Here is a 27,131-nt window from a genome sequence, read left to right on the forward strand (position 1 = left end):
CTGTTACCCAGACGACAGTTGTTTTCATACTGTTACCTTGACGACAGTTGTTTTCATACTGTTACCTTGACGGCAGTTGTTTCCACACTGTTACCCAGACGACAGTTGTTTTCATACTGTTACCTTGACGACAGTTGTTTTCACACTGTAACCTTGACGACAGTTGTTTTCATACTGTTACCTTGACGAAAGACGTTTCAACAATGTTACCTTGACGAAAGACGTTTCAACAATGTTACCTTGACGACAATTGTTTCAACAATATTACCTTGACGGTAATCGTTGTGACCATGTTACACTGTAAGTATACCTAACTTGTAACCTTGAAAGAAGTTGTATACACCCTGTGACCTTGACTTCATTTGTACTGGCCCTGTACAGGAGTTGAAATCTTGACAACAGTTGTATCTACATTGTAACATTAACAGGAGTTGTATCGATCCTGAAACCTTGACAACTGTTTTACCGGCTCTGTAACCTATGCAACAGTTGCTAATCAAACGGTAGGTGCACCGACATGATAACCTTGACAACAGTTGATTTACACTTTGACATCATTTGTTCCGAAAATGTTTTACCTTGACAAGAAGTGTTTCGACAATGATAAATAGACAACGGTTGTAGCTCCATTTTGCATACCCTAAAATTGCCGTTGCTGTATTGCTGATGTGTTTTTACCTGTACCGTCACGTGATATTGAGCTGTACCAGTCAAGTACCGTGGTCTTGACCTTGACACGTCTATTGTTTTGGCAGATTTTAGTGATTTCCCCTAAACATGAGGCGATCTGGTGTTTACATTGTTAACGAACCAGCCGAAGACCCACCTAGTGCAGAAAACGGAGGGCCTGACCACGTGTACCTGAACAAAATGTCGGAAGAAGGCGAAAACGGAGTGGGAGAAGAAATGATGAACGATACTGTAGGACTTCCGGTAGAGGCATCCACACCTACGCCAAAGAAATCGAAAAGGGCCCGCTTACCTTCTGTATACAGGTGAGTAGGATATATAGAGTGACAACATGAATGGATGGGTTTTGTTAAGCTCTCACATAAAATGAAAAGAAGAGGCATGATACAGAAATTAATCCTTGCACACATTTACCGTGGCTTGCATCTTTGGCTAATGGATTCCATTTTTAAAATTAAAATTAAGTTAGCTTTCAGACAGTTTACTGATACCAAAACCTTCCTGGTCATACCGGTGGTCGAGATTATAGCGACACCTGTTAGCCGGGAAATGTGCCAATGTCTGGTGTTCTACTTGTTCCGGTGCCAAACAGTAACTAGTTATTAATAAAACCAGAATGTCATAAATCATCTCTGATATAAACTGCTCTTCCGTCAACGTTCTAGATTTACAGTATACTTGATTCAAGACCCCCACCCCACCACATCCCCTCCTCCCAAAAAAATCGCATAGGTATTGGCATTAACTGTATGCAAACAGTCATCTGAAGTTACAAGAAATTAAGTGAAATGATTTAGAAATGTTTTTCCTCTCTTAAACGAAATACACTTTGTCATTGCTTCTCACTTTTACGTAATTGTTTTTTTCTACAACACAGAAGTTAACAATACTTTAATGAACCTGTTTACATGCCTTGTTACATGTATATGTCCTCTAGGGCGTGGGCGTGTCGATATTGCACCAAGATGCGCGTGAAATATTTGGCTGATTGTATACAATCTGTTGGCTTCGAGAGACAAACGTTCTGTCGATCAAGACTTCAGAGAGAGAGCCAGAGAGACAGAGAGAGAGACGTTGTGATAGGCTCGGTATAGACATTCAAAACGTGATACACTCGGCAACTATTTAATCAGTTAACTTTTAAATTAAGCGTTATTCCCATTAAAAGAACAGTACATCATGCAACGATATCTTACGGCACAGACAGACGTGATGCGATGTTTTTTTCCACTGTCTCACGTTGTGGTTTAATTAGCGAAAAAATTAAAATATATTCACATAGATCTGTCATGAAGGATCAAACTTCGTCGTCTGTAATATGTGTCGTGTGGCTGCGTTCCACGTCACGCTTTTAGAAAACATATTACTTTATTTGCAAATAACAAACTTGCTACACTATAATAACTCCTATCATACAAATACAGTGACGTAGATGGACTTCTGAATTATTTCCATTTTGCTCTATTGCTATTGGATCCATTGACGAACTGTCAGCAATATTCATATCACATTTGTTTACTTAAAGCTGACATTGTAGTGGATTTTTATCAAAGAAATTTAAAATCATCGCCAAGTTATATATTTATCACCATGAATACGGCATGCATTCATGAAGTTTTGAACAGTAAAACCATCTCTAGGATAAGTGTACTCCAGGAGTTCGACCTCAGCATTGGTATAGCTCTGAAAGGAGGGGGATTAAGCCGGACCGGAAATGACATTTCTTCTGGTGCCAAAACACATTTTCTGTCTTAATTTAATTTCCGATAGAGATATAGCACAAATCTGTTAGACACTGTAGAGCGATGTCGTTTAGACGGGGCGACTCAACAAAGTTCACAGTTAAATTTAAAACGTATGTTTTGATAAAGGGTTATCTCGACATATGTTGGAACGGGGGGAGGGGGTTCTCATTACAGAGAAATGTGTGCAATGAGGGGAGGGATAAAAAAGGTGGGAAAGGGGCGAGGAGAGGTGTGTAGCAAAAAGAGGAGAGAAAACGCTAGCGAGGAGAGGAGGAACAGAGAAGAGGGGGGAGGGGGTGGGAAGGGGACGGCAACAGACAGAAAGATGAAGTTTGGATGGGTGGGGATGTCTCACAATAGGACAATTTCGCTCAATGAGAGTAGTGATTAAACAAGAGATGGGCGAGGAAAAGTGGTCAGTAGTGAGGGGACAAGGATATGTGAAAGAAGAGAGTTTGGGGCAGACGGCATAGTACATGTAATAGATGAGAAAAGAGAGAGAACATTAGCTAATTTAAAGCTTGTAGGATGAAAGCAGAGATCGAGAGGAAGGTCTGATTAACATGGAAAGGGGAAAATGGAAGAAACGAAAGGAGAAGTTATCACCGTATTGGAAACTGGTACGATGAAAGAAGGAGAGGAAAATATCGTGGAAGGGTTTAAGAATAAGAAAGTTACCTCGAGGCAGAGGAAAGGGAAGAAAAAGAGAGAGGCATGACAAAGGGTGGAGTATAGGGTTAAACAATACAGGATAAGTATAGAGATAAAAAAAACTCGAGTGACAAATGTAGATCAAGATGAATGGAGGAGAATGGGGACGGGACTGAAAATGATATCGGATAGGGGAAAGGGAGGAATGGTAGGGGGAAGAGGGGGAGTCTGTTTCAGGCGCTATCATGGCTAACATCGCATTACACAATATTACCCGCACATAAACAGATGTTTTCAGATGTAACACGGTTTAACTTACACAATTATCATCAAACCTGATTCACCTTCTTACTTGTTTACAAGATGATTGTGTGCTGCATTTCTCTCGACCTTCTCTCGTCGCTCATACCATTACAAATAATGTCAAGTTGGCGGATCGTATTAAATTGCCGGTGTTTCACTATGACCGATATAAAAATGTTGGACACTTGTGATAAGTTTCTCCTTTATTTTCCACTGTAATTTAACCAATCGTCGTTGTTGCCATTGTCGTACTCGTCGTTGTTGCCGTTGTCGTACTCATCGTCGTTGTCGTTGTCGTACGCGTCGTCGTTGCCGTTGTCGTATTCGTCGTCGTTGCCGTTGTCGTACTCGTCGTCGTTGCCGTTGTCGTACTCGTCGTTGCTGTTCTCCTCTTCCCCCTCATTCTATCATAAATCAAGCACACACAACATGCCAGTGTTTTTCTGACCATGTACACACTGGTAATTACTGTATACTTAAAGTTGTTAGTGCCGACTCCTCCGTACAGAAGTGACTCTCCCGACTGGAATTCTAATCATGTTTAACAATCCATTACATAGAGACACTCATAACAAAATATTTCAATAAATCCAGACAAATAGGACTCCGGATAGATAGAGGACATGTGTATTAGAACGGTTACAGTGTGACATTCGTTCGGTTAATCGGAATTCCGGTTTTCGGAAATTTCAAATGAATCACATGATAGTAAGATAAACAAGCTATTCCTGATCACTGATAAACAGCTGTTATTATCTATATAGATATACGTATATAATATTTATACCTTGTATGAAATATGACACGTGATGAACACATTTTTTATGTTAGTAAATGAAGGTCACAGAGATAACGGAACCTAGTCACGTGCTCGGAAGCTCATATCCCGATAGAACACGTGGATATCCACTTAGACTAACAATTTTTGCGACCTTTTGCATCAGATGATCACATAATGAGATAAGGGTCACAGGAAATTAATGTAGATAAATCGAGTGGAGGGATCCTCGTAATTCCGACAGATGCTGGGTCACGTGCGCGCGACCACGGCGCGTGCGGCGATGTCAGATGGTTAGCCAGCTGTGACATGTAATACGTATTTCTCCGCCACAGGAAGTTGCGAGGGGCAGCATGATGTTTATTAGAACTGATACCTCAGTTATATCAGAGATAAACACGGAAATCTTTACTCACAGGTTCTGTCTTCTACGCTTGATATTGACTACCTTTTTGTGGTCCTATGAACACGTGATAAAATTCAAGATGGCCGCTTAAATTTTGTTATTGGACTCATGTATCGCTTATGATTCCACACAGACCCTAACACGTATAATAACGGTTTACATGCAGTCTGTAATATGAGTTAGATTTTGGCATTACATTTTATCTGACTGCTGTAGTCGAATGCAGCGAGATGCAGGAATGGGTGGTCTCGTTCTAGGAGCATATATGATGTTCTGTATCATTTAGGTGTTTGTTATAAGTTAATGGTAATGCACTTAGTGCAAACACACACGTGAATTGCGCCTCTCAGCGGTTATCTCATTTGATGAATGTTAATGATCCTTGCAACCGACATAACATCAGTTTGGTGGTTACATGCTCTTATGAACTAATCAAAGAAAATTAAGAGGAAACCTGCAGAAAAATATGTCAGTTTTTCTTTGCACTTCCCAGTTTTTAATAATCGCTGGTTTAACTATTGGGACAGCCTTTTAAAAGTCACCTGTTTAGAACTGGTCAAAATGAAGTATGACTTTTCACGTCTTTGGCTGTAGGAAATAGGAGTGAAAACGTTGAATTCAGATTTTCATATATAATCTACTGTATACTTTACGGTCATCATAATGTTATCTCATTGATAAATATTTTTTTTGTGCGATATAAAGCCGAACGTATTTGATGCCCGTTAGTTTGCCTGATGGTTCGTTGTTGATTGTGCTTGTTTGAGGACGTGGCATTACTTATTTGGATTGACCAAGATATATTATGGCTGGTGTCGTAAATGAAGAGGATTCCGGAACACATGGTCTTATTCTACTTGTACTTTTCCAGGAGTCTCAGTGTCGATCTTTTTTGTTTTTCATCAATTTAGTGTTTGATTTTAGATGCGGTAAACGTATTGGTGTTTCTTTGCTATAAACAACAACGAGTATTAAAATAATCAAATTAAGACTAAATGAATTCGTTTGATTTAGAATTACCGATAAAGTTTTCCTAAATAATAGTAGCATCAATGATCATGCATTCCCACCTCCCTTCTCCAACTCCTCTATAATCACTCACAGGATTGAAACGCGTGCATGTTGTATGCACGTGCTGTTTACACCCCAAAACAAAGTAATTTGTAGTTTGTAGGTTTTGTGTGTTAACGGTTTAGCATGCTCAGTGCGATTTTCTTTGCCCTAATAATTGGACGAAGCTGTCAGTCAAGTGGAACCACATATTGGGAAAATATTTGCGGTGTCTCGTGAGCCGCAGAAATTCACCTATTTAACCCATGTAGACGATTTGTTATCTTCGTCTTATTAACATCCAAAAACATTACACGTGCTTTCATAAATAGATAAAAAGATAATAATACAAAGTACTTCTGAGCGACACCGAAACTTTATGAAAAACCGATGAAGCATTTGAGCAAATAAGACGTAGATTTCAATGTCTTTGAACATTATGCGGTGAAAGCGAGGCTGTGGTTACATTATAGTTTTCCTTAATTCAATATACATTTGAGGATAAAAAAAATCAAACCACAAACATAAAAAGAAGAAAAGAAAATGGGGGTTGGTGTCCGATATTGGCAGAAATACAAGTTACAAGAGGAGCCTTGAACACCAGTCGTTGGCATGAAACTTGAAGTATATCTATCACTGTCTGTCTAGTTCAGATTTCAAATGTATTTGATGTATGCATACAATAATGTGCAACAACTAAACATTTAGTGTCTCCTGTTTGTTTTAAGTAATACCTAGTTCTGCTGTAGCTGACATTATTCAGTGTCCAACAAATTGCTTTGCCGAACTATAAGGGGTGTTCTGGTACACAGGCTTTATAGTGCACATTATCTTATAAGAGATGGACTCATCTGGAATATGACAAAACGTCAGAATACTCCGAAATCGTATAAGCCATGTTTCGCTTTATCTTCATATTTCGTTTATTTTATCTGTATTTGTAAATACGTTCAATGAACTGCGCTCGATGATCCTCGATGACGTCAGTGACAGTCTTTTAAACCACACATTTATAATATTTTTGTTTTGAATTTTTAAAATGCTAAATTTATTTTGAACGTCAGCGTTGCCACAAAATATATCGCATGCTATTTATTTAACTCTGTATATGAGTCACAGCTGGAGGTAGTCTTTCATCTCTCGAATGTTGACAGTTCACTCACACTTAAAAGAATGCAAACCAGATGTAAATGTCAAAGGTCTTTTAGCGTCAAACCGCTGAAGGTCATGCTTTTTTCACTTTGGTATTTTACTCGAAATTAGGTTAACATGTTGGTGTACACGCATAGTATCTAAAAATAATTTTAATCGATGCAAGGTAAAAATGTTAGAGTTTTTATTCGGTAAAAGATTGTAAATTTTATTTAGGTCTTGAGGTTTCAGCATGGAAATGATTTGTTTCTCCCTACAGAATATTCTGCACGTTAATTATTATCACAGTACGCGTTTCTCCTGTATCTACTTACGCTAGACGCCGAGCAAATCGCAGGCCCTTCACATCTAGCGTGCTCGCCTCTTATACTACTCTACTAGGACGTCCCAGACTAATACTACCGACCCCAGCACGGAATTCCTTCCGCATTATCTCTTGTAAAGATTTCACTGGTCTTGTATTGATAATTCGGGGGAGGAGGAATGTTTGTTGATTCAGTGAACATAACAGTTTCCGGAATATATAGGTAACTTTGGTGATTTGTTTTGGGTGAATTCTACTGGAGAAAAAAGCATGATGAGGTTTTGGTTTGAACACCGGAATACGGCTCCGTAAGTATTAAGTTAATCGTTAATCTGTCACGTGTTTGTTACGGTCATGTAAACGCTTGGTATCAATTGAGGTCTAATACTGTGGTAATGATGGACAACCACAGGATTAAGAAACATGGCGGCCAAAGAAATGGCGCCATTCGAACAGTCGATGTCCTTCGTGTAATGCGTCCGAGAAGCTGACCTTCACTTTTGAGGAAATGGAATTAATTTCAGATAATAAAAACTCATCTTCATCACTTCACTGTCAATGTGTATTGAAAACTTTTGAATGGTCTTATTGTTTTGATAAACTGAAAACAATATTAAATGCATGTTTTCGATTTTATACAAACATAACTACAAGGTCACAGACATTTGCTGACGTTTGTAGAATTTAATTCAAGATTGAATAAGACTATTATACAGAGATGTGTTTGATTGTTTGGATCATGAGCAGACAGTGTCATTATAGAGATGTCTCTAATGGATAGATGTCGCTAAAAACCATGCATCTATATTAAGATACGCGTCATTTAAAATAATCGCGAAGACAAAGACTGGTGTTTTGTCATCCTTCTGCATTTCCTAAGATAGATAGAGTAGTTTAATGATATTTGTTGTGCTATTCCCAGAAAAGGAGATTTTTTCCTATGGAATGTAGAAAGTCTTAGATGTTATAAATTAATACTTTCTTAAACGGGATAATTCTAAGTAGAGACGACACATTTTCTTCAAACTATCTATGTAAGAATCAACTAAGACAGACGAAGGATTAACAAGTAAAAACTAATATCGGCCAGTTTTCTCTGCGTATTTTATCAGCACGGTTGGAGCTTCTTTGAGTTATCTAGAAGGTGGGACTGTGCTATAGGATACAAACAGAGATTGTCGACGGTGGAGGGGTCAAAATCACCACCTTGCTGTTACGCTTCTTAGACAAAAATTCTCTCTGTATTTGTTTAATTCACTTTTTTGGTCTTATTCCAAATGATTTGATTCAAAGACACGTGGTGTTTTACAAGGTGAAGGTCAACTGGCGCGTGCAGGTCATTGGAATTTGACTCGTAGGTTTACATTTATTATCATATCATGAAAACTATATTCGTGTGATGACATCATAATTGTTATTAATATGCACATGTTGCCATGTAATTTGCAATGACATGAGCGACTTTCTGCTGGTTAGTCAGGAAGAGAGTCACCATTAAGATCTACTACTAAGTCTTAAGGTTTAGAGGAGCGATGCCACAGTAATTTCAGTAAATTCAATCGTCTGTGCATTAGTTGCAAACAGCTTATTTTCTCTATGCGGCCCTTTCCGTCTAATTACTTCAAACCTTTATCCATTCCTTTCCTAAAACCCCAACCGGCTGCTTTCTACCATGACTGGTTAAAAACCAATCTTCCACAGATATCACCATTGACCCCATCATACCCTGTGCGGTCGGTCGCTCTACTTACTGCATGTACATTCCATACCAATCTACTATCGCCCTAAATCCTCCCTTTCTCCACCGCTCCTCCCCAGGACTAGCTCCCAGCCCCCTAAGCTTTTGAACATAACTGCTTATCTATATTCTTACACATGCTTTTCTCTCTCTCTTTAATTTTAAACACATGGTCTCTAGAATCGAACTTGTCTAAAAGACAAAGATTATAAAGCTGCTAAATTTAATAATCAACAGAGGTAAGGGTCCTTCTCTCATTTTTGTACCATCCCCCCTCCACACACATACACACTCACCACATTTTGTGACCTCGAGGGTTGAATATCCCCACCCTTCCACCCCAATATATTCTTTCTCTCATTTCTCATTCTAAAATATTTAGAAAAAATAGCTTCAGAAACATTGACCTTCAATCCCTATGATTCTTGCAGCATCAGCTATGAACACATTTTCTATGGAAATGTCCTTGACTAGTATATCAGAATACCATGCCTGCCTATGTACTCTATGCTGACCTGTAACAGTTATACTAATTGCTTGTAGGACACGGATAGAATGAGCGTGTTAACAAGTCCATGCTGAGTAATAACACTACAGATAAGCCACAAGAATCCATGTTCTGGTTGTTGAATGATTTGTACAGATAAACATCAAATTCCCGTTCTACAATTGTACACGGTACGATAATCATCCTTATCACACCAATCTGTATGTACCCACCGCACCATCAACACTTCCCGCCAAAACTTGTGTACTATTCCATGCCAGGCATGTGGGGTTACGTGTATTCTCGGCTTCATTTGTACTTGGTTGTAACTCCTGCGTTAGAGATGTGGTGCTCGGATTCACCACAACAATGTTTATATAAATAATGTTTATTGTCGCTGTTGCTATGCGGTAATGTTGCAAAGTCAGCCGTAAACATTGTCTTGTATTTTGGCAATCAGCTTATCTGGAATTTTAGCAGAAAGACAGAGAAGAAAACATGTAATAGATGTTTATGTTAACAACATACAGACGCAATTTGTGTGTCTACGTGTTTGTAATACCTTTTTGTATAAGAAAAATAAGTAAAAAAACAAGAAACCGATAATATAACTGAATTAAAACACAAAACTGTGTTCCGCATTTCAAATAATGTGTACAATTTGAAAGGAATTAAAATCCAGATATATTTTAATGCTGATATTGTTTTTTTTTTTTTTTTTTGTTAAAAAGCATAATGACTTCCGGTTTTAAGGTGACGTATGTTTTTGTCCATTTCAGATCGTCCCTGGTGAAGCTGTTATGTGGGCTGTATGCGTTAATTATAGTTGTGCTCGGAATAGTGTTTTCTACGGCCACTTCACTGACCGCCAAAGAGCGAGAGCACCAGTTCTATCTGGAGGTAATATCATCACTCACTTATAAATGAGTCTATCTATGTCCTTGCATTTCAATACTATTTTGGTATTGTTACGTTTTTTCGGTAAAGTCGAAAAGTCTGAATGAGAAAGAGGTAATATCAGTTACTCCTATTCGCCGTTCGGGTTCGCCATTAACTCCCTTATTTTCTCCATTTTCAGGTATTCCTGGTGTACCTCTATGCATTCTCACTTGGGATGTTGATATATTTCCAATGTGGCCTCCTCAGTGGCGTAAAAGTTAAGAACAATTATTATGAACCCAACATCCGGATATCAGTACGCAATGATGGAAGTATCCACAAGTCACCGACTGCGTCGCCGTATCCGACGCGCGCGGCCGACGCAGGCGCGAACAGATCTGAAGAAGTTCAGCCTCTGGATCAAAGTAAGGCGGAACAAGTTTCCGTGGGAAGTTATCACAGTCATATGGAGCTTCCCGCCCCCGGCGGTGTGGCACATGCCGGGGAGGGTATCAACTTCTACCTCAGACTCGGCGCATTGGGTACGTAATAATGACAATTCTTTCGCTTGCAAATATGTAAGCTGGTCTTAATATGTAATTACACCATGTAAAATCACTTATTTTCTTCCATTTAGAAAATTAGATACATGTATTTACTCACAAATCAACCTACCTACCAACTTACCAAGAGAAGAAAAGAATGATTAAAAGATAAATCCGTTTTCACACGTGCCTTCATTAAGTCAGAATGTTAAATGTTATCAATAATAAGAAAAATTGAAATATGCTGTTATTCACAACTGAGAAAAGACGGATGTCTGTATAGTCATCTTTTATAAAATCATACAATGTCCACAGTCATAACAATGATATATTTGGTTCATTCATTGGCTTACATGTAGTTAGTTCCGCTTTATCGCCTTTTCCAGCATTCGCCTGCGGCAGTGTAATCTTGGATGGGTTCCACATCGCAACCAACTTCGAAACAGTGACGACAGAGGAATGTAAAAGTCCCATTTTTATCTTCGTCTACGTCATGCATCTACTCTTTACCTTCGTCCAGACGTTCTTCCTCTTCAAAAACCACAAGGTAACATTTAAATATTCGTACGAACATAACCGGAAATGTTGAAAACCCATACGAACATAACCGGAAATGTTGACTATCGATACGTTCATAACCGGAAATGTTGACTATCGAACGAACAAAACCTGAAACTAATCTAGCAATATTTAACCACAGTGTTGAATATCCGGTCGAACGCAACCGGAAGCTAACTACAAAACAATCAAGTCAGTATAAATATTTATAAACGCAAACCACATGTAAAAAAATGTGTTTGTAAACATAAACAAAAAATATCCAGATGTATTCCTAAAATAATCAGAGATGATGCAACAAGATGTTGACGGAAATAAGCAGGCAATCAATGTCACACCTAGGGCTTATGTATATCATTAAAAGTGTCTTGGAATGTTTCGGGGAACTGACAAAAATATACAAATAAAAAGAAAAAGAAAACAAAACGGTGACCGCTAAAAGTCTGACAAGATGAAGGATAAAATAGCATACATTTAAAAATATCTATAAAACCACAACTCAAGCGAAAAAAAGAGAATTCATTAGCACGTGATTTCGTTGATATAGTACTCACAAAAAATATAAGATAAATGTTTATTTTGCATTATTAGTTTTTAAAGGAAGAATGAATTCGTATATTAAGAGAGCATACGAAATGAATGGAAAATAATCCCCACAGAAATTAATGACGTCACTGTATACCGAAAACGCCCATTTACACATAACAATCCTTAGCCTTATAAACATGAAACAGTTCTTTATATAGAAAACCTGGGCTGATATTGATAAATCTTTTAATAAACAACCCACGTTTCTGCTCCATTTTATTGCATGTTGTGCTAAATATGAGATCAATTTGCTGTTATGTTTCCAAACTTTGATCAAAGAAACTACACGATTTCGGTTTTTGCTTAAATCCCACTCCGTAACCATGGCAATGTATGCCAATAACAAATGCAGACTAGAACGCTGGCTATTTGTTATGATGTTAGCAGATATATGGGAATTACTAGCTTTGTATTGGCTGAATGCCATACACACCTGCAGATAATTACAGAAACCGAAAATCATTTTGTTTGATGGAAGAAAATTATGTACACAATGATATGCAACATTACATGTTTCATGTGATCTGTGCTCGATCGTGTTTCTAAATGGTCGATTTATGCATTTTATTACAAATCATGACTATAATTGTGATGTCAATTTTATTGTGAGACTGGAAGTGGGCGATTCCCATGGGTTGTTAAACATCCCATGTCACGGATGACTTACAAATCCAGCACCAAGCATTACTAACGAACGGCAGGAATAAGTGCCATTCCTGACATGAACACCGATTATTGAAGGTTCGTTCTGGAGTTGTTAGATACATCAACATGCTTGATGCTTCTTATTACGGACGCAATTGCAAAATCATGTGTAACGTTCACGCATGAGACACAAACTCGAGTAGTACAACCTCGAAGCTGTTTTTACAGATTTTGACCAAAATAAATCTTGAACAACAAAATGTATATCTATAACATTAAAAGAGCGCCGAGCGCCAATTAGGACGAAATGGATGAATACAAGCCAAAATATTGCATAAGCAATGGATAAACTGCAAGACCGTACGGACAATACATAAGATTGTCCGGTGTCACTTCCATCGGCTATAGCCGTGTTGTAAATCTAGGTCAATCCAAGAAGGAACACGTTCTCAAATTGAGAACCGGGCTAATGACATGACAAAGTTCTAGAACAGATATGGTCGATTTACCTTTCGTTCAACGCTGACATGACAATAAATGGCAACCTCATCACCCGACATATTTCAGAATATGGACAATTTAGAAAACTTGTTTAACTCCAAAGTTTCATTAAAAGGTCCAAATAGAAACCCATTCAAATAGTATCATACATTTCTAGATATTTCCTTAAAGTTGCGAAAGCTAGATAAAGATGATGCTATATTACATTAATACTTGCTGTATTTTCTTCAACATTGCAGAGATGTTGAACAGCTCTGCTGGGATGTTACAGCTACATGATAGAGCCGTTTCTTAGATTAATTTGTTGGCATGGGAAGTAATATGTATTAGTAGGATTCTATGGTTCTGGCATTTTTATATAAACAGTACATTCCGTCGGCCATGCGTGCCAGAAGTTGTCAGAATGTCCTTCCCACTGCCATAGAATGTAAGCGTCTCTGTGATAGAGTTCATCACTCGATTAACGACATCGTATGATGGGCAGATAATGTTATGTTTAGAGTATTTCTAATGTAAGTAATTGGCGAAAAATCTCGGAAATAATTTCGGTATTCAGACCTTCAATATCCAAGAAATGCAACTTGTGTTCATCAACCAATGAACTCAAATCAATCTAAGGAAGTTTTCAGCCCACCTGGCCCGAACTGCTATGTGTGCTTATACCGTGGCACGCCGTCCGTTGTTCGTCAATCCCCCTGTCCGTTCGTGCAAGCATAGAAGTTTGCCAAAAGAAATGACTTGACCCATGTTCAAGGTCACAAGTGGCGAATTTGTTAAAATCTTTAAACTTTTTTTCGCTAATCAAAAGACCCCGACGCATGCTATTTGGCTTAAAGGTCTCTGGGAAAATAGCCCGACAAAACCTGCAAAATACCATATTTAAGGTCACAGGGGTCAAATTACCTATAATCCAAGTCATTACTATCAATGTTTAGAGTTGAGTATTAGAAGCTGTTTGTAATGAAAATTGGTTGAAATTGATTGGATGTGCCCACAGTGAATGTCAATGGTGTAGGTGTTGATGTATTTGTGATGAACAGCGTTTCTATTGTTGACAAAGATTGAATACAAGGTGAGCAATGCAAGCCCAATGGGCCTCTTGTTTTTAATATCGGTATGCAGATAATAACTTTTTTCAAACTAGTTACAGCTAACAAGGACTGCGGTATAAAAATCGTTGTTTTAAAGTATTCATGTTAAAACATTGTATGCTTTTGTAAAATAAAATCTCTAACTCCTTATACACAAAATTCAGAAATATTCACTTGAACGTTAAATAATGAATATCCAATGTAGCATTTGAAAAAGCCAGTCGCGAAAGAGAAACAAAACAAAGTAAACAAAAGATATTGCTGCACCGTTTGACTATTTCTATATGAAAATATAAAATCACGACATGTAGTGCTTGTCATTATAAGCTATCAATAACCTTAGACATAGAGTACAATTCTTAAAACACGATTGACGCCAACAGCAAAATAAAAGCTTCTACAATTTAAATCAAAATATGATTACTTCTGGCATGGCATATTTTAAAATCTAATTTATCACTACGAGTTAAAAATGTAACTTGAAAATTGGAGGACGAATCTTGCAGTGTACCTCTTTGAAAGTAGACCGACATTGCATGCCAATATCTGCTTATCACCGAGAACTGGCAGTCTGACAGATTTTGAACACCGCCACAGATTATACGCAATAAACTCGGCTATTTCGGTGAACAGTAAATTTTACTATGTCCAAACGTACCAGAAACATGCACATTATACATTACGAATTGTAAGAAGTGGCAGGATAATTGACTCTTCACGATGACTCGATTTAATGGTATGTTAACTTGTATTTAATGGTACGTTAATGGAGTTTTGTTGACTGTGAGATGCGTAATGATACGCGAAAACTTCTGAACCATATAGATTACACCAATTTGGATAAATTGACTGAATACCTACGCGAAAGCAAATAGTTCGGTAAACTTTTCACACATAACGACACGAAGGATGTTTATGCCTTTATATCTGAGATTGGGAATGGCAGTTTTAATCTTTTCATTGACATTGACGCTGTTATGTTTAATCAGATAAAATGAGCAAAAGGCGCGCTCTTCTCCTGTGAATATTACCTCAAGAAATTAATTCAGAGCAAGGAATCACAGATGAGAGTATTTGCGCCCCACCCCCCACCCTCGCCTTTTTAACAAATATTTATACTACGTGTATACTTCTTATTCATAATAGGACTCATCATTGACCATATGTATACTTTACAGGCCAAATATATATAAAAGATCATGTCAACAATATCATCCATATGTAATCAATATATGAAATTTTATATTTAAATGCATACACTTTTATCAATATTAGTTATGTAAAATCTGGTAATCAAATGCAAGCATCGTTAATAACTTAAATAAATAACACATTAACAAGGCTTTAAAAACGAATAGAAAAAGAGAGACTTTATTGAATTAGTACTAAAAGTTGATGTACCGGATGTATTTTTCAACAGCCTAAGGAAGCAAATATTACTATCACATGCTAATAGACACGTGTCAAATTATATTGGTAAGCGGTGAAGATGTTTTTGATGTGTAAACATTTGGTAATATCTTGTCAGATATATTACTAGACAATAAACAAAGTGTTGCGTTATATAACTGATTGGCCCTGATTTCAGTATACTCCGGCTACACATATAACGTGGCCATTGGACCATGAACAAGGATTGTTAGCTTGTCATCAGTATGTTTTCCAACAACGTCGTATGCTGTGGACATTTTATAAACAAAACTAATTGCTCTTGTTACTATACCGAACGGTTTTAAAACTTCATAGTAATATGACAGAGTATAACAAAATAAGTGTTTAAAAACTTTATCATACAGACGTTTCGACCTTTTAGGGTCCTCAGTGACGATAAGCTGAGACTAAAACTGTTTAAACCTAGGATGAGACGGGGAAAAAAATGTTGGAAACAAAATTAGATGAAAATAAAAATGAAAGGAAAACATGAAAAATAGACTTTTAGTAGATTTTACAAGAAGATTTTGAAAATTGAAGAAAATGTGAACACTGATTATTAAGATGACAGAGCTTTTGATGCGATAGTAGTGTAGTCGTACTGGTGATGAACATGTGTTGGATGTATTATCAGACATGCTGACTGGTATTCCATTGTTCCAGTATATCTAAGACAACAAGAATACATACACTGTACATGAGTAATCACATTAAGTGCAGCATCATCAATACCGTCAAATAAACATACGTCAATGAAGGATGTACGTACTGTTCGCGACATGGAAAATTTGTGTTGATTTGTGAGAAAAGGAATCAAACTTCAGTTCAAATATCAGTGGAACACAATTTCTACCACAATAATTGGGTGTTATTGAACTGCGACGGCATCAGTAAATTCTTACAGCTGTTATTTAAACAAACATTTATACAACACTTGGTATAAACAGTCAACGCGTTTTGATTGGCTGACACGCTGAACTTTGACTGGAAGAACACTTTACGCACTCGTTGAAGTTAAAACGCACACTGAGTAGTTGAGGGTTGTCATTGTAATATAATTAAACAATCAATTATTCCTTATTATTTGTAAGAAATCATAATGACTCCACATATTTCTGAAATTGTCAGTTCTACGTGCTAATTATCAGCTTTTCACCACAGGTCATTACGTCTAGATTGATATCGTAAACAAAACACACGTGGATATAGAACATATCACTCCATTCTTAGAATAACTCTTTTACTGCGGAAGAAGCAGATCAGTTGTATTTTTGTATATGATACTTTTTCCACTAGTATAGGATATTTTTCAATAATTACAAAGAAAGCCTGCGAGTTTTATTGCTGTAAAAGTTCTATACTTTTGTTTCTCACACTGTATCGGGGAGTGAGCTAGTGACATTTTTTTCATCTTGTTTGATCCGACCAAATCAGCTTTGTAGCTACGGTTGCCCTTTGAAACAATGAATCACTGTAAAGAAGGTATGATAAATGTAATGGGAAACTGGAAAGCGAGGAAAAGGCTGGAGTGATCAGTTTTGATTACTATTCGAAAGCCAACATAAATTCTACATGTCACCCATCAATTACCATATGTGATAACATGAACTTGGATACAATATACCTATTCATTACATCCTCGGAGGAGGAATAAGATGCCAAGGAATTTAATAAACGACTTAAGACATAGAATGGTAGGGATTCTCAATGAACGTCGCAGTTGATGATTATGTTAAACTTACATCATTCAATCTTAAAGTCATGGGAAAATATCATTAGTTATATAAAGATAGCATGGTAACAGCGTATGTTGCTGAGGTCAGAAAGTTCTCATCAAGGATAAATTCGAATCACTAATATTATGGGAGAATATCTGGTTATCGGAGAAAAGAGGATAGGATTTTTCTTTGTAACATGATGGTATCATATTTTAAGAATTTAAGTGAGACTGTAAGCAAAAAAAATGGGTAAACTTTTCTAAACAACGTCAACGACAATCAATTCCTGTCTCACAATGCTTCTTCTTTCGAATCAAAACACCGTGATTCCAATGAATTTTTATGAATACATATACGACCAGTCATTATAACTCATGTAGTGTAAAACAAGCATGTCTGTTATTCCTACTGTTATTCGTGATACACATTGAATGTGATGAGGCGCACAAACGTGCTTTATGATGTGGCGCAATTCTTTCTGGGACTTTACTCTAACTATATTAGAGCACTTTTATTGTTAAAAACAAAAATAATAAAATGATCAGAGGGACTTGTATGCTGGAAGTATGATTTATGTTATAGACATGTTTTAGTTTCATCCTCGTCGCAATCTGATGATTATATTCTGAGGTTTTAAAAGAGATACAAAAATCTATACAAATTAAATAATTTTGTTAAAACATTAATTTACATTGAAGTTATCGACGCTTATTAGCATGTGCACCAATCAGTGATGTCTGTTAGAACTGGTATCGTTTTTATACTATTTACGAAATCAGGTGGCAAAGAAATAGTTTTAAAATACACGAAAATTGAGCCCTGAGAGAAAAAAAGCTGTTCTGCGTAATTCAAATTTAAATATTTAAGAACATAAGAATAAGAAAATCCCCTGTATCAATCACAGCATTACTCATATGAAATGAATATTTAAAAAAGTAAATTGACAGAGAAAGTCGAAAAGGTAAGCCCTTTTACTACATTTTCTGAACTATATCGTGAAATCTTTGTCTGTTTCAATTAGACGTAATCTCAATTTTAAATTTGGCAGTTGAAATTTCCCATCGCCTGTATGTTAATTTCTCACGAGTATAGCTATATGATAAATGATGCCAAACTTTGGTATCAGACTCTGGAATGTGTCGGTAAGGCCGTGAAATATTAAGATAACAAATGACATTTTTATTTGACCGTAAACACTTTCTATGGTGAAAGGGAAGGTCTGTCTTTCTCGAGAAATAATCAACATGATGATAAGATACGGGTGTCAAATATTGAAATACATCTGTGTACCCAGTGCACTATGAGGTGCACTTCGTGGTGCTTTTGATAACATAAAGCAGATGTGTACTTTTCCAAACAGTTACAATTATATATTTATGTGTTCACGTGTTATATATCACACTGTCTTACGTTCAAGGTGAAAGAATATGTATGAGAAAGAAAAAAATATTTAACAATACGTTATGTAAATGCTTCTGTACTACTGTAAAACTGATTTCTTTTTATGTGCGATTTAATTTCGCGAGTTTCGCGATAGAAGAAAATTGAGACATGAAAAAACAACTACTGTTAACGTGCCGAGTACATAGTATAAAAGTAGTCCGTTTTGCGAAAATATATCACCACCTATAACGATAAAAATATGATACAATCGTTCTCTATCAAGATGTAGTCTGCTTTGCGAAAGTTAATCACCGACAATTAAGACATCATATACAACGAATACTCTATAGCACGACATAGTCCGATTCGCGAAAGACCGTGAAAATTAGTAAACAAAAAGAAATTTCGGTTAACAGTATCATGTTCGATGTTAGCGCTGTTTTTGGTAAAATTTTTATGTATAAGATGTCAATTTCAAACTTTAGATGGGATACTCGACAAAGTTAACAAAAAGACAAACAAAACGTATAACCATACCACTAAAACCACACGTATCAATCTATATTACAAGTAACCATTCAGTCAATAAGACGCTTTTTAATAGGATTTAATAGGATAATAGTGAACGCAGGAATTTCTGCCTCTGTATTCACATCAATACAATGTATTATTAATATAAACATAATATTAGACTAGATATAAGACGCTGTATGATCGTACTTCAGTTCAAGATCTTTCCAGAAATCGTCTAGGTGTTTTTCAAAATCATGAACATTAAGTGATGAAATTACCCATTTTGTTAGGATTCACTAACTCGGAAAAATCTAATGACAGTTTTGTGTCATGATTGGTATTCCCAGCTATTTTAACCAATTCCTTATCTAAATGCGAGTTAACATTACGATGTTTTCCCAAACATTTTGCTACATCAGCTGCCAAAATTACTGAATAAGGCGCTCCATACATTTTCATTAGTCTTGTATCTGTCTCAGTAAACTTGATGTAATAGAAAAATACGTGACTCTTATAATTGTGATCTCTTGGATGTTAAGAATTTATGTTCAAAATACAGATAAGCTGTAGAAGAATGTGTCTGAGGAATACCCTACAAAAAAATAAGAGGAAGCGGTAGTCTGTCTACAAACTGTTGTATGCCGATATAAAAAAAATCCTTCCAAATTCCAAACTCATGACCTTCAAAAAATTTATGAACTTAAGATTTAAACACATTCCCAAACCTAGTATTTTTATAATTTAATCAGGTATTAATGTCAAACTAAGTCAACATGTATGTATCAGGTTCATTGGTTGGGTTGGGGGTTGGTTGACCTGTAGCATGCTCTTATAACATATTCTGATCATTTAAAAAAAGCGATGCCAATTTAGAAAGAACAAAAAAAATGAGAGGGTAATTTCAACTATGGCAAGACAAGCTGTTGCTGTCAAGTAAGAAAGAAAATATCTTAACCACAAGATATCCACTGGAATGTAAACACTGTTGAGTTGCGATGGCCCTGTTTTGGAGCCTCTATTTGCTAGCATGAATGCATTGCTTAATATGATGTAAACTTTGTCAAGTTAGAATGGGTAAAACGACTAACATTAGGCAGTAGTTATTTGTCTGATATGCGCCCTCGTAGATTTCATAGCGCCAATCCATATCGCAGACATACTTGAATAATGTTCTTAATGTTATATTGCACTGTCGTCAAAATGGCCCTCTTGCGCTTCCTTTAGTATGTGTGATTTACATGAGTGTCCAGGCATCAAGCATTGAGTTTTAAATATCATATCTACTCGGATGGCTGAATCATCAATTATGAATTTCGTCATTTTGGGTCTGACTATAAGTAATAACATTTTATTATGTTTTTTCTACATCTTGTGATTACAAATGATAAATTACTGCCTTTTTATGCCGTATTTCCAGTTGACTAACATTGCTAATGGGGTTTCATATTTTACATACACAATATATAAAATAAAATTGTATATCCGCTGTTCCACTATTCAAAAGATATTGATTGTTCACATATTTCTGTAGGGTTCTCCTTGTTCTAAGAATGTAATATAACATCATTAATTTTCGTGGGAGATTTGTTTTCGTTGATTTTTGTGATCAACGAGTTTATATTTCTAATGTTTAATTATACAATTCTGATTTTAATTGAATAATAGAGTTAATTTATGAAATTAAGAATCGTGTCAACGAAAAAATAAATTCATGTGAAAATATTTAACTGTATAAATTTATAGATTTACGAGATAAAGTCGACTCGTTTCTCATGCAGCATGTCGTAACATCAGACTATGCATTATTTTCGCTCACAGTTGATCGTTTTTTGATATACCTAACACTTTTGTCTTTCTGCCAGATATACAATATAGTTGTTGTTCTGTAAATGGAAACCTTCAGAATAGATAAATTCTCCTTTACTATATTTTGAAAATGTATTATCGTTACAGCTGGTGATTGACAAGGCAAAACCATTGGTCCGTTTTGGGATGATGCATCTGATGGCCACTAATTTATGTGTTGTTATCGTAACCGCAGTTACGGAAACAGCCGAAGATTACCGACAGGATTACTTCAACAACCTGTTGAAATACCAGGCTCTCAACAACATCACACCGAGTAAGTCTTAATAATTGAAATATCCATAGCCTAATTTTGATATGATTATGACGTATTAAATGAAAACTGAATCGATTTTATTTTCATGCTTTACGAATGACGATTATTAAAACCAAGTTATTTTTTTACAATTTCAAGAAATAAAGAAGGACGAGACAGCTGTATGATGCAGTTCAGTTCATTGTTTTGTTTTACTGTATCAGCTTCTAAATCCGTAAGAAAACATTCACTCGTGTGTCTTGTATAAAATCTCTGTCTCGTTATACTTTTAAATCGAAAATCAGCAATAAACTAATCGTACTTATTGTTCTTAAAATTGCAGAAGACAATATGACTGGAAGTTGCTATCGACAGGAGACACTAGCTCGATCTGCCTCTCCGTACCTCTTCCCAAGTCTTATCATCTACAGTATCATCGCTGCTGGTATCATCTACCGCCTCTACCAGTACATCGGTGTGAGAATCAAGCAGAGGTGGCCTAGTCACACTTCACTGACCAGCTCTGTACCGGCAGGGGCAGCAGCAATCGACTGTGAAAAGGCCAACAAGGGGCTGTTCTTAGGTCTCCTGGTGGCCGTACTCACTCTCATCGCCATGGCAATTTTCTTCGTGTTTGATACGAGGGTAGATTCACCCGACACTGCCATTAAGGTCTTTTTCACCACCGAGATAATCCTCATGGTCATCACAAGTGTCGGTATTGTCTGGGGATACATGCGTCTGTCCATCCTGAAGTTCCTGAAGACCATATTTTTCTCTGTTGATTCGGTCTTGTTGCTTGTGGCATTGGCAGGATCCTACATCTACTTGTGTTTCACTTTGATTTCTGTTTTCTCCTTCTGTTCGGAGATGGGGACGGATACGATCAAGGGAATCCTGAGTCTGGTGACGATCGCCCTAGCTCTTTGTCAGATCACTCTGCAGACCGTCTTTATCCTCGACGGCCTTTGCCGTTGTGCCGAGAACGACGAACAAATGATGGCTAAACCTGGTCGTGCTGTTGTTACCTTCCTTCTCATCTGTAACCTGGCAATGTGGATCGTCAGCATGTTCGAAATGAAGAAAACTAAGGTGGTCGAAATGCATGAAAATTTCTACGGAATTTTGGCGTGGAATATTATAAATCACCTTTGTGTTCCTCTCCTGATTTTCTTTAGGTTTCATTCGGCCATTTGTCTGTCCAAAATATGGTATAACGCTTACCAGAAGGAAAAGGTGCCATAAAGACATCGACATATTTCAATAATAGTAAACCTGGGATTATTTTGAGAATCCATGTCTTGTGAGAATATTGGGCAGCTCTACAACTGTTAATGGGAATATTTGTTTGAACACCATTCGTGGTGTAGTTTATTTCCATAGAACAGGGATCAAATTCAGATATAGAATTCATAATCCCCAACTGCCTTATGAGATTAAGACCTTTAACGTGGAGCACCGTTTTATTGCCTTTAGAATATTTATGCACTATGGACAGTTTGAAAGAGCCAAATTGTTTTACTTAACAGTGTGCTTGAGGATATCTTGACACGTTTCATATTGTTTTACACGTGATTGGTTAAAACTAGTCGTTGCTCTGACGTCAGTGCTGAAATGCTCAAGAATTCTGAATGTGGTTTTTGTAATGTTGGTAATTTTCCTAGATATTGTATGTATGCAATAACTATTTAACAGATTGCTCAAGGCAAAGTGTGCTTTTGCATGACATACGTGGAGGATTATGAACTATTCAATGTTGGAACAAGGAAATACGGTAACTGATTTGTGAGAAATATTCGAAAGATTGTGAAAGATACGGAAACATTAGGAAAATGATGTGCCCGAACTGCATATTGATTGGAGTATATTGTTCCGAATGGATTAAAAACTAATGAAGATGGATTTTAGGTTGAGTCTTATTATGAGGAATATGTATTTGGGATATATAGTGCATTAGAGTCATTGTTATGGAATTGTATTAACGAAATTTCTTTCGTTAATGAGAGGGCACATTAGCAATGCAAATTACACATAAAGGATTACATATGTTTCATCAAAGGTGTTGCTAATGGACGACGATTTGTGGTCAAACAGGATGCAGTAACATGTCTTTGTCACAATAGTGTTGTCACAGTATTAACATTTAGTGTCAACATATGACAACATTGTGTCAGTGTGTATACAATGCCATCACAATGTATTCAATATTTTGACACATACTGAACGATACGATGTCAATAGATATTTTTTGACATTGTATGTTGTTGACACTTATGGATGGGTGTTAACACATTGATAATATTGTGTTGATACAATGTTGGCATTGTGTCGATTCATGTTTGACATTGTTTTGACACTGTGTTGACACACTATTGACATGGTTGAGGGACCAGGTGTAATATCCGTCGTCTGCTAAATCCACGCATTATTTCTAATAAAAACTAGGTATAAGACTCAAGAAAGCTTTTTTATTGAAATATGCCTTGGTGCTTTTAAGTGTTTTTTTCATATAGGAAAGTCATGTTTGAAGTTACAAGACTGTTCATTAATTTTGCTCAGTTCAGATAAGATTCGATTTTGAAAATCCATTTTCCCTGTTTCCTGAAACATTTATATCTTGGTGCTTTTTACATTCAATGAACTGTACTAATTTTAAATGAAGACCCTAAAACGCGGTGAATAGGTATATACCTACTCGGTGAATAGGTAAATACCTACTCGGTGAATAGGTAAATACCTACTCGGTGAACAGGTACATACCCTCTCGTTGAATAAGTACATACCTACTCGGTGAACAGGTACATATCTACTCGGTGAACAGGTACATAACTACTCGGTGGACAGGTACATAACTACTTCAAAGTAAATTGCTTCATTAACAATTGCATTCATATGAAGTGAGACCAAGATGCATTTTTATAGAAATTCTAATAATTTTTATTCAGCTAAGCTGCTGTGTATGTTTGCAATCTTTTCCTGACGTTTATTTACATTATTTTCTTTCCTGGTATCACTTATTCAAGGCATACTTGTTAACAAGACACCAGACATGAATTGACGTGCAATAATCAATATTTTCAAGGCTAATTTTCTCCTTAATATAAGCTAGTAATATAAACAGGATTGGTGATTGGATGATACAGAGGTATTGATGAAGGATTTTAATGATAATAAGAAACACGCAGGCATAATATGCCATACCAATACAGTTCATTTTCCCTTTATTTATTATCATACTTGTTGGCTTTCCGATCTAGAATGGTAATACAATGATACCAATCTGCAGCTAATCATCTGTGTTTCTTATCCAGTTTTTATCTGATCTCACAATATGAGAGATAATGTGTATTTTTGATTGTAGAGGGGGAATTTGATGTTGATTTAATGGGTCTAAATCTACGAATTTATTTACTCGTGAATCAGTGAACCATTAAATTTTGAATTCGTGTATTTCTTGAGGACCAGATATTTTTTGGAAGAACACTGCTCACGAATAAGACTTTATTAAAATAACCTTTAAAATTTAAGCCCACGAAGATATGTTATTAAACAGAAGATTTAGGGCTCACTGCGAATCACCCAAATCACTTCTCGTTTCGTTGAGTACTATGTGTGTCCTGTACATAGGGATCAATTTGTCCCGTACGGTTTTCTTTATCATAATTTGTGAGAATCCAGGTTGTCGCCTGTCATAGTGTTGACAATATTGTACATAATATTACAGCCATATACATTATTTATTTATTGTTTACATATAGAAAGCGTCCAGGACGTGCCTTAAATTTCAGTCGATTATACCTTTTCACTTCGTTGTCCTATATCCGTCTTTTGATCATATCAGAACTGTGAAATACTTGCAATAAAGAAGTCACATAACAAGTATAAATTGTAAATGGTAATTCGAAGCTTTAACTTAAAAAAAATTAACATTTGAAAAATAACCAGCGAGAGTGAAGTACCATATATATATATATAAATGAGAACCATGGGTTTTTGGGACCTTTTTCTACCAAAACGTTAAAAACGATATTTCGAGAATGAATTGACTTGTTATATACCCACGTGTGTATTGTTGACGACATCTGTTGTGGTGCTATATATAAATTATAGTAAAATGATGCCAAAAATATGCAAAACTGACAATATCAGAAACACGTGGAAATAATTACCAATCATAACAAGTAAAAAATGAGTTGGTTATCTTTAATAAAAAAAGATCTATCTAGATATGAAATGAACTACTTATTGCGCGTTCTAATTTCTGTGTGTGTTTTAAGTGTCCTTTCGGTCAAACTTCAAAGTTAAACCAATCAAAAGACCGGAAGGTCATATACCATTAGTGGTATAAAACATGTATTTATCCAATTGTCAGCACGTTTACGCAATGGTCTGAGTGTAAGGTAACACAACCTATTGCGGGTATATTCTAATCTGAATATTTGGCAATAAACAAGATGTGGATGAAATATATGTATTTTGTCAATGTAAATATTGTTGCTGTATATTTTCGCAAATATTTGGTGCTCTAAAGTTTGATTGTGCCAAAATATTTACATTTTAGTTTCACTGTGTTGTTCTTAAAATTTGAAATGATTATGTATAGATGGAACACATTATCCTCAGCGAGTTTTACGTTAAAAAGGTCTGTACCATCATAATTATCTATGAAAATTTGATACTAAAAAAAAATCAAAGAAGAAAAAAAGTTGGTAACTAAAGGAAATTGGCGCATCGTGCATTATCAAAATCCTAATCAAGAAGTTTGTGTCGAATACCGGTAGGTTAGTGAATGTAACCTGTGTATTGCTCGGATTTAAAAAAATGATTTACAGTAAAAATTCTAAAAAAAAACCCATTATTTTAGAATTTTTTGTAGATTTTCTTTCTAACATGATAAGGCACGGGAACTGTCAAATATTGATATTCCAAGACATGGTATTTTGATATACATTTATATATTTACATAACAAATCATTTATAGGTATATATTTATGTACATTTATATCGTACATGCATTTATATATATGTAGATAAGAATGTCTTACCTCTGTCTGTAACAACCCACCTACCCCCAACCCCACCACCACCAATAGCTAGAGCGATTTATAAACAATGCTGAAAATTTCCCTCAGTGCGTGATATTTTCGCAGCACAGTTATTTTTGCAATTTCTGCGTTAAAAATGGAACACAAAAATGACAGTCAATAGTTCAAGTCGATAGAAACTTCATAACTCATTTATTTTTACTTTCTTGACAAAAAAGTGAAATCCTCAACATTCATGCAGAAGTCATAAATGCAAGATTTTTTAAACGTTGCATATTTATGGCTGGATATTTAGTAAGCCTTGATTTTATATCGTAAGCCTTCACTATTTTTCAGTGCCTTTATTCTATTTTGAAGAAAATGTGTTTTGGTAAAGAACAACGAATCAAAAATATGTTTCTGTGTACATTTTAAGATTTTGTAGTAATTAACTAAATACAATGTTTGTGCCTTAAAAAAACATTTGCACAAAATGGGAAATGTTGAAAAGTATGTCGTAAAGTGTTATTATAAAGAGAAAGTATGTAGAGTTTTGTAGTAATAAAGTCTTTGTACCATAAAAACTGGTGACATTTGTTTTCTATACACTTAAGTTCCAACGATTTCCCATACTCGCACCTTTAACAATATGAAATGAACAATATACAGGTAAGTATACCTGAGTGGGAGGATTTGTTTGTATGATACTTTGATTAGTTTAAATGTGATACAAACACGCAGGTATTCACATATTTCTACATGAAAACCAATCCACAAGTTTTAGGTCATTTCGACCGAACCCTATTGCTTTCATGTTTCGTCAAGTGTCGTCCACCGTGCGTAAACTTTT

At 36.0% G+C, this 27,131-nt stretch overlaps 1 protein-coding gene across 3 annotated transcripts in view; it reads left to right on the top strand.

Annotated features, from left to right (window-relative positions):
• Window positions 1-26,865, top strand: part of LOC132563135 (proton channel OtopLc-like) — a 32,488-nt gene extending 5,623 nt beyond the window's left edge. For all 3 annotated transcript variants that reach the window (XM_060227898.1, XM_060227905.1, XM_060227912.1), the window contains 6 exons: window positions 756-995; window positions 10,084-10,204; window positions 10,383-10,725; window positions 11,115-11,275; window positions 21,110-21,278; window positions 21,601-26,865. In XM_060227898.1, coding sequence (XP_060083881.1) covers window positions 778-995; window positions 10,084-10,204; window positions 10,383-10,725; window positions 11,115-11,275; window positions 21,110-21,278; window positions 21,601-22,502 — 1,914 coding nt within the window. In that variant the 5' untranslated portion in view covers window positions 756-777 and the 3' untranslated portion in view covers window positions 22,503-26,865. The remainder of the gene's footprint in view (window positions 1-755; window positions 996-10,083; window positions 10,205-10,382; window positions 10,726-11,114; window positions 11,276-21,109; window positions 21,279-21,600) is intronic.
• Window positions 26,866-27,131: the final 266 nt, after the last annotated feature.

The sequence above is a fragment of the Ylistrum balloti genome, unplaced genomic scaffold, assembly GCF_031769215.1.
Source record: "Ylistrum balloti isolate Yb309-2 unplaced genomic scaffold, AGI_CSIRO_Ybal_v1 Utg369672, whole genome shotgun sequence".
NCBI lineage: Eukaryota > Metazoa > Mollusca > Bivalvia > Pectinida > Pectinidae > Ylistrum > Ylistrum balloti.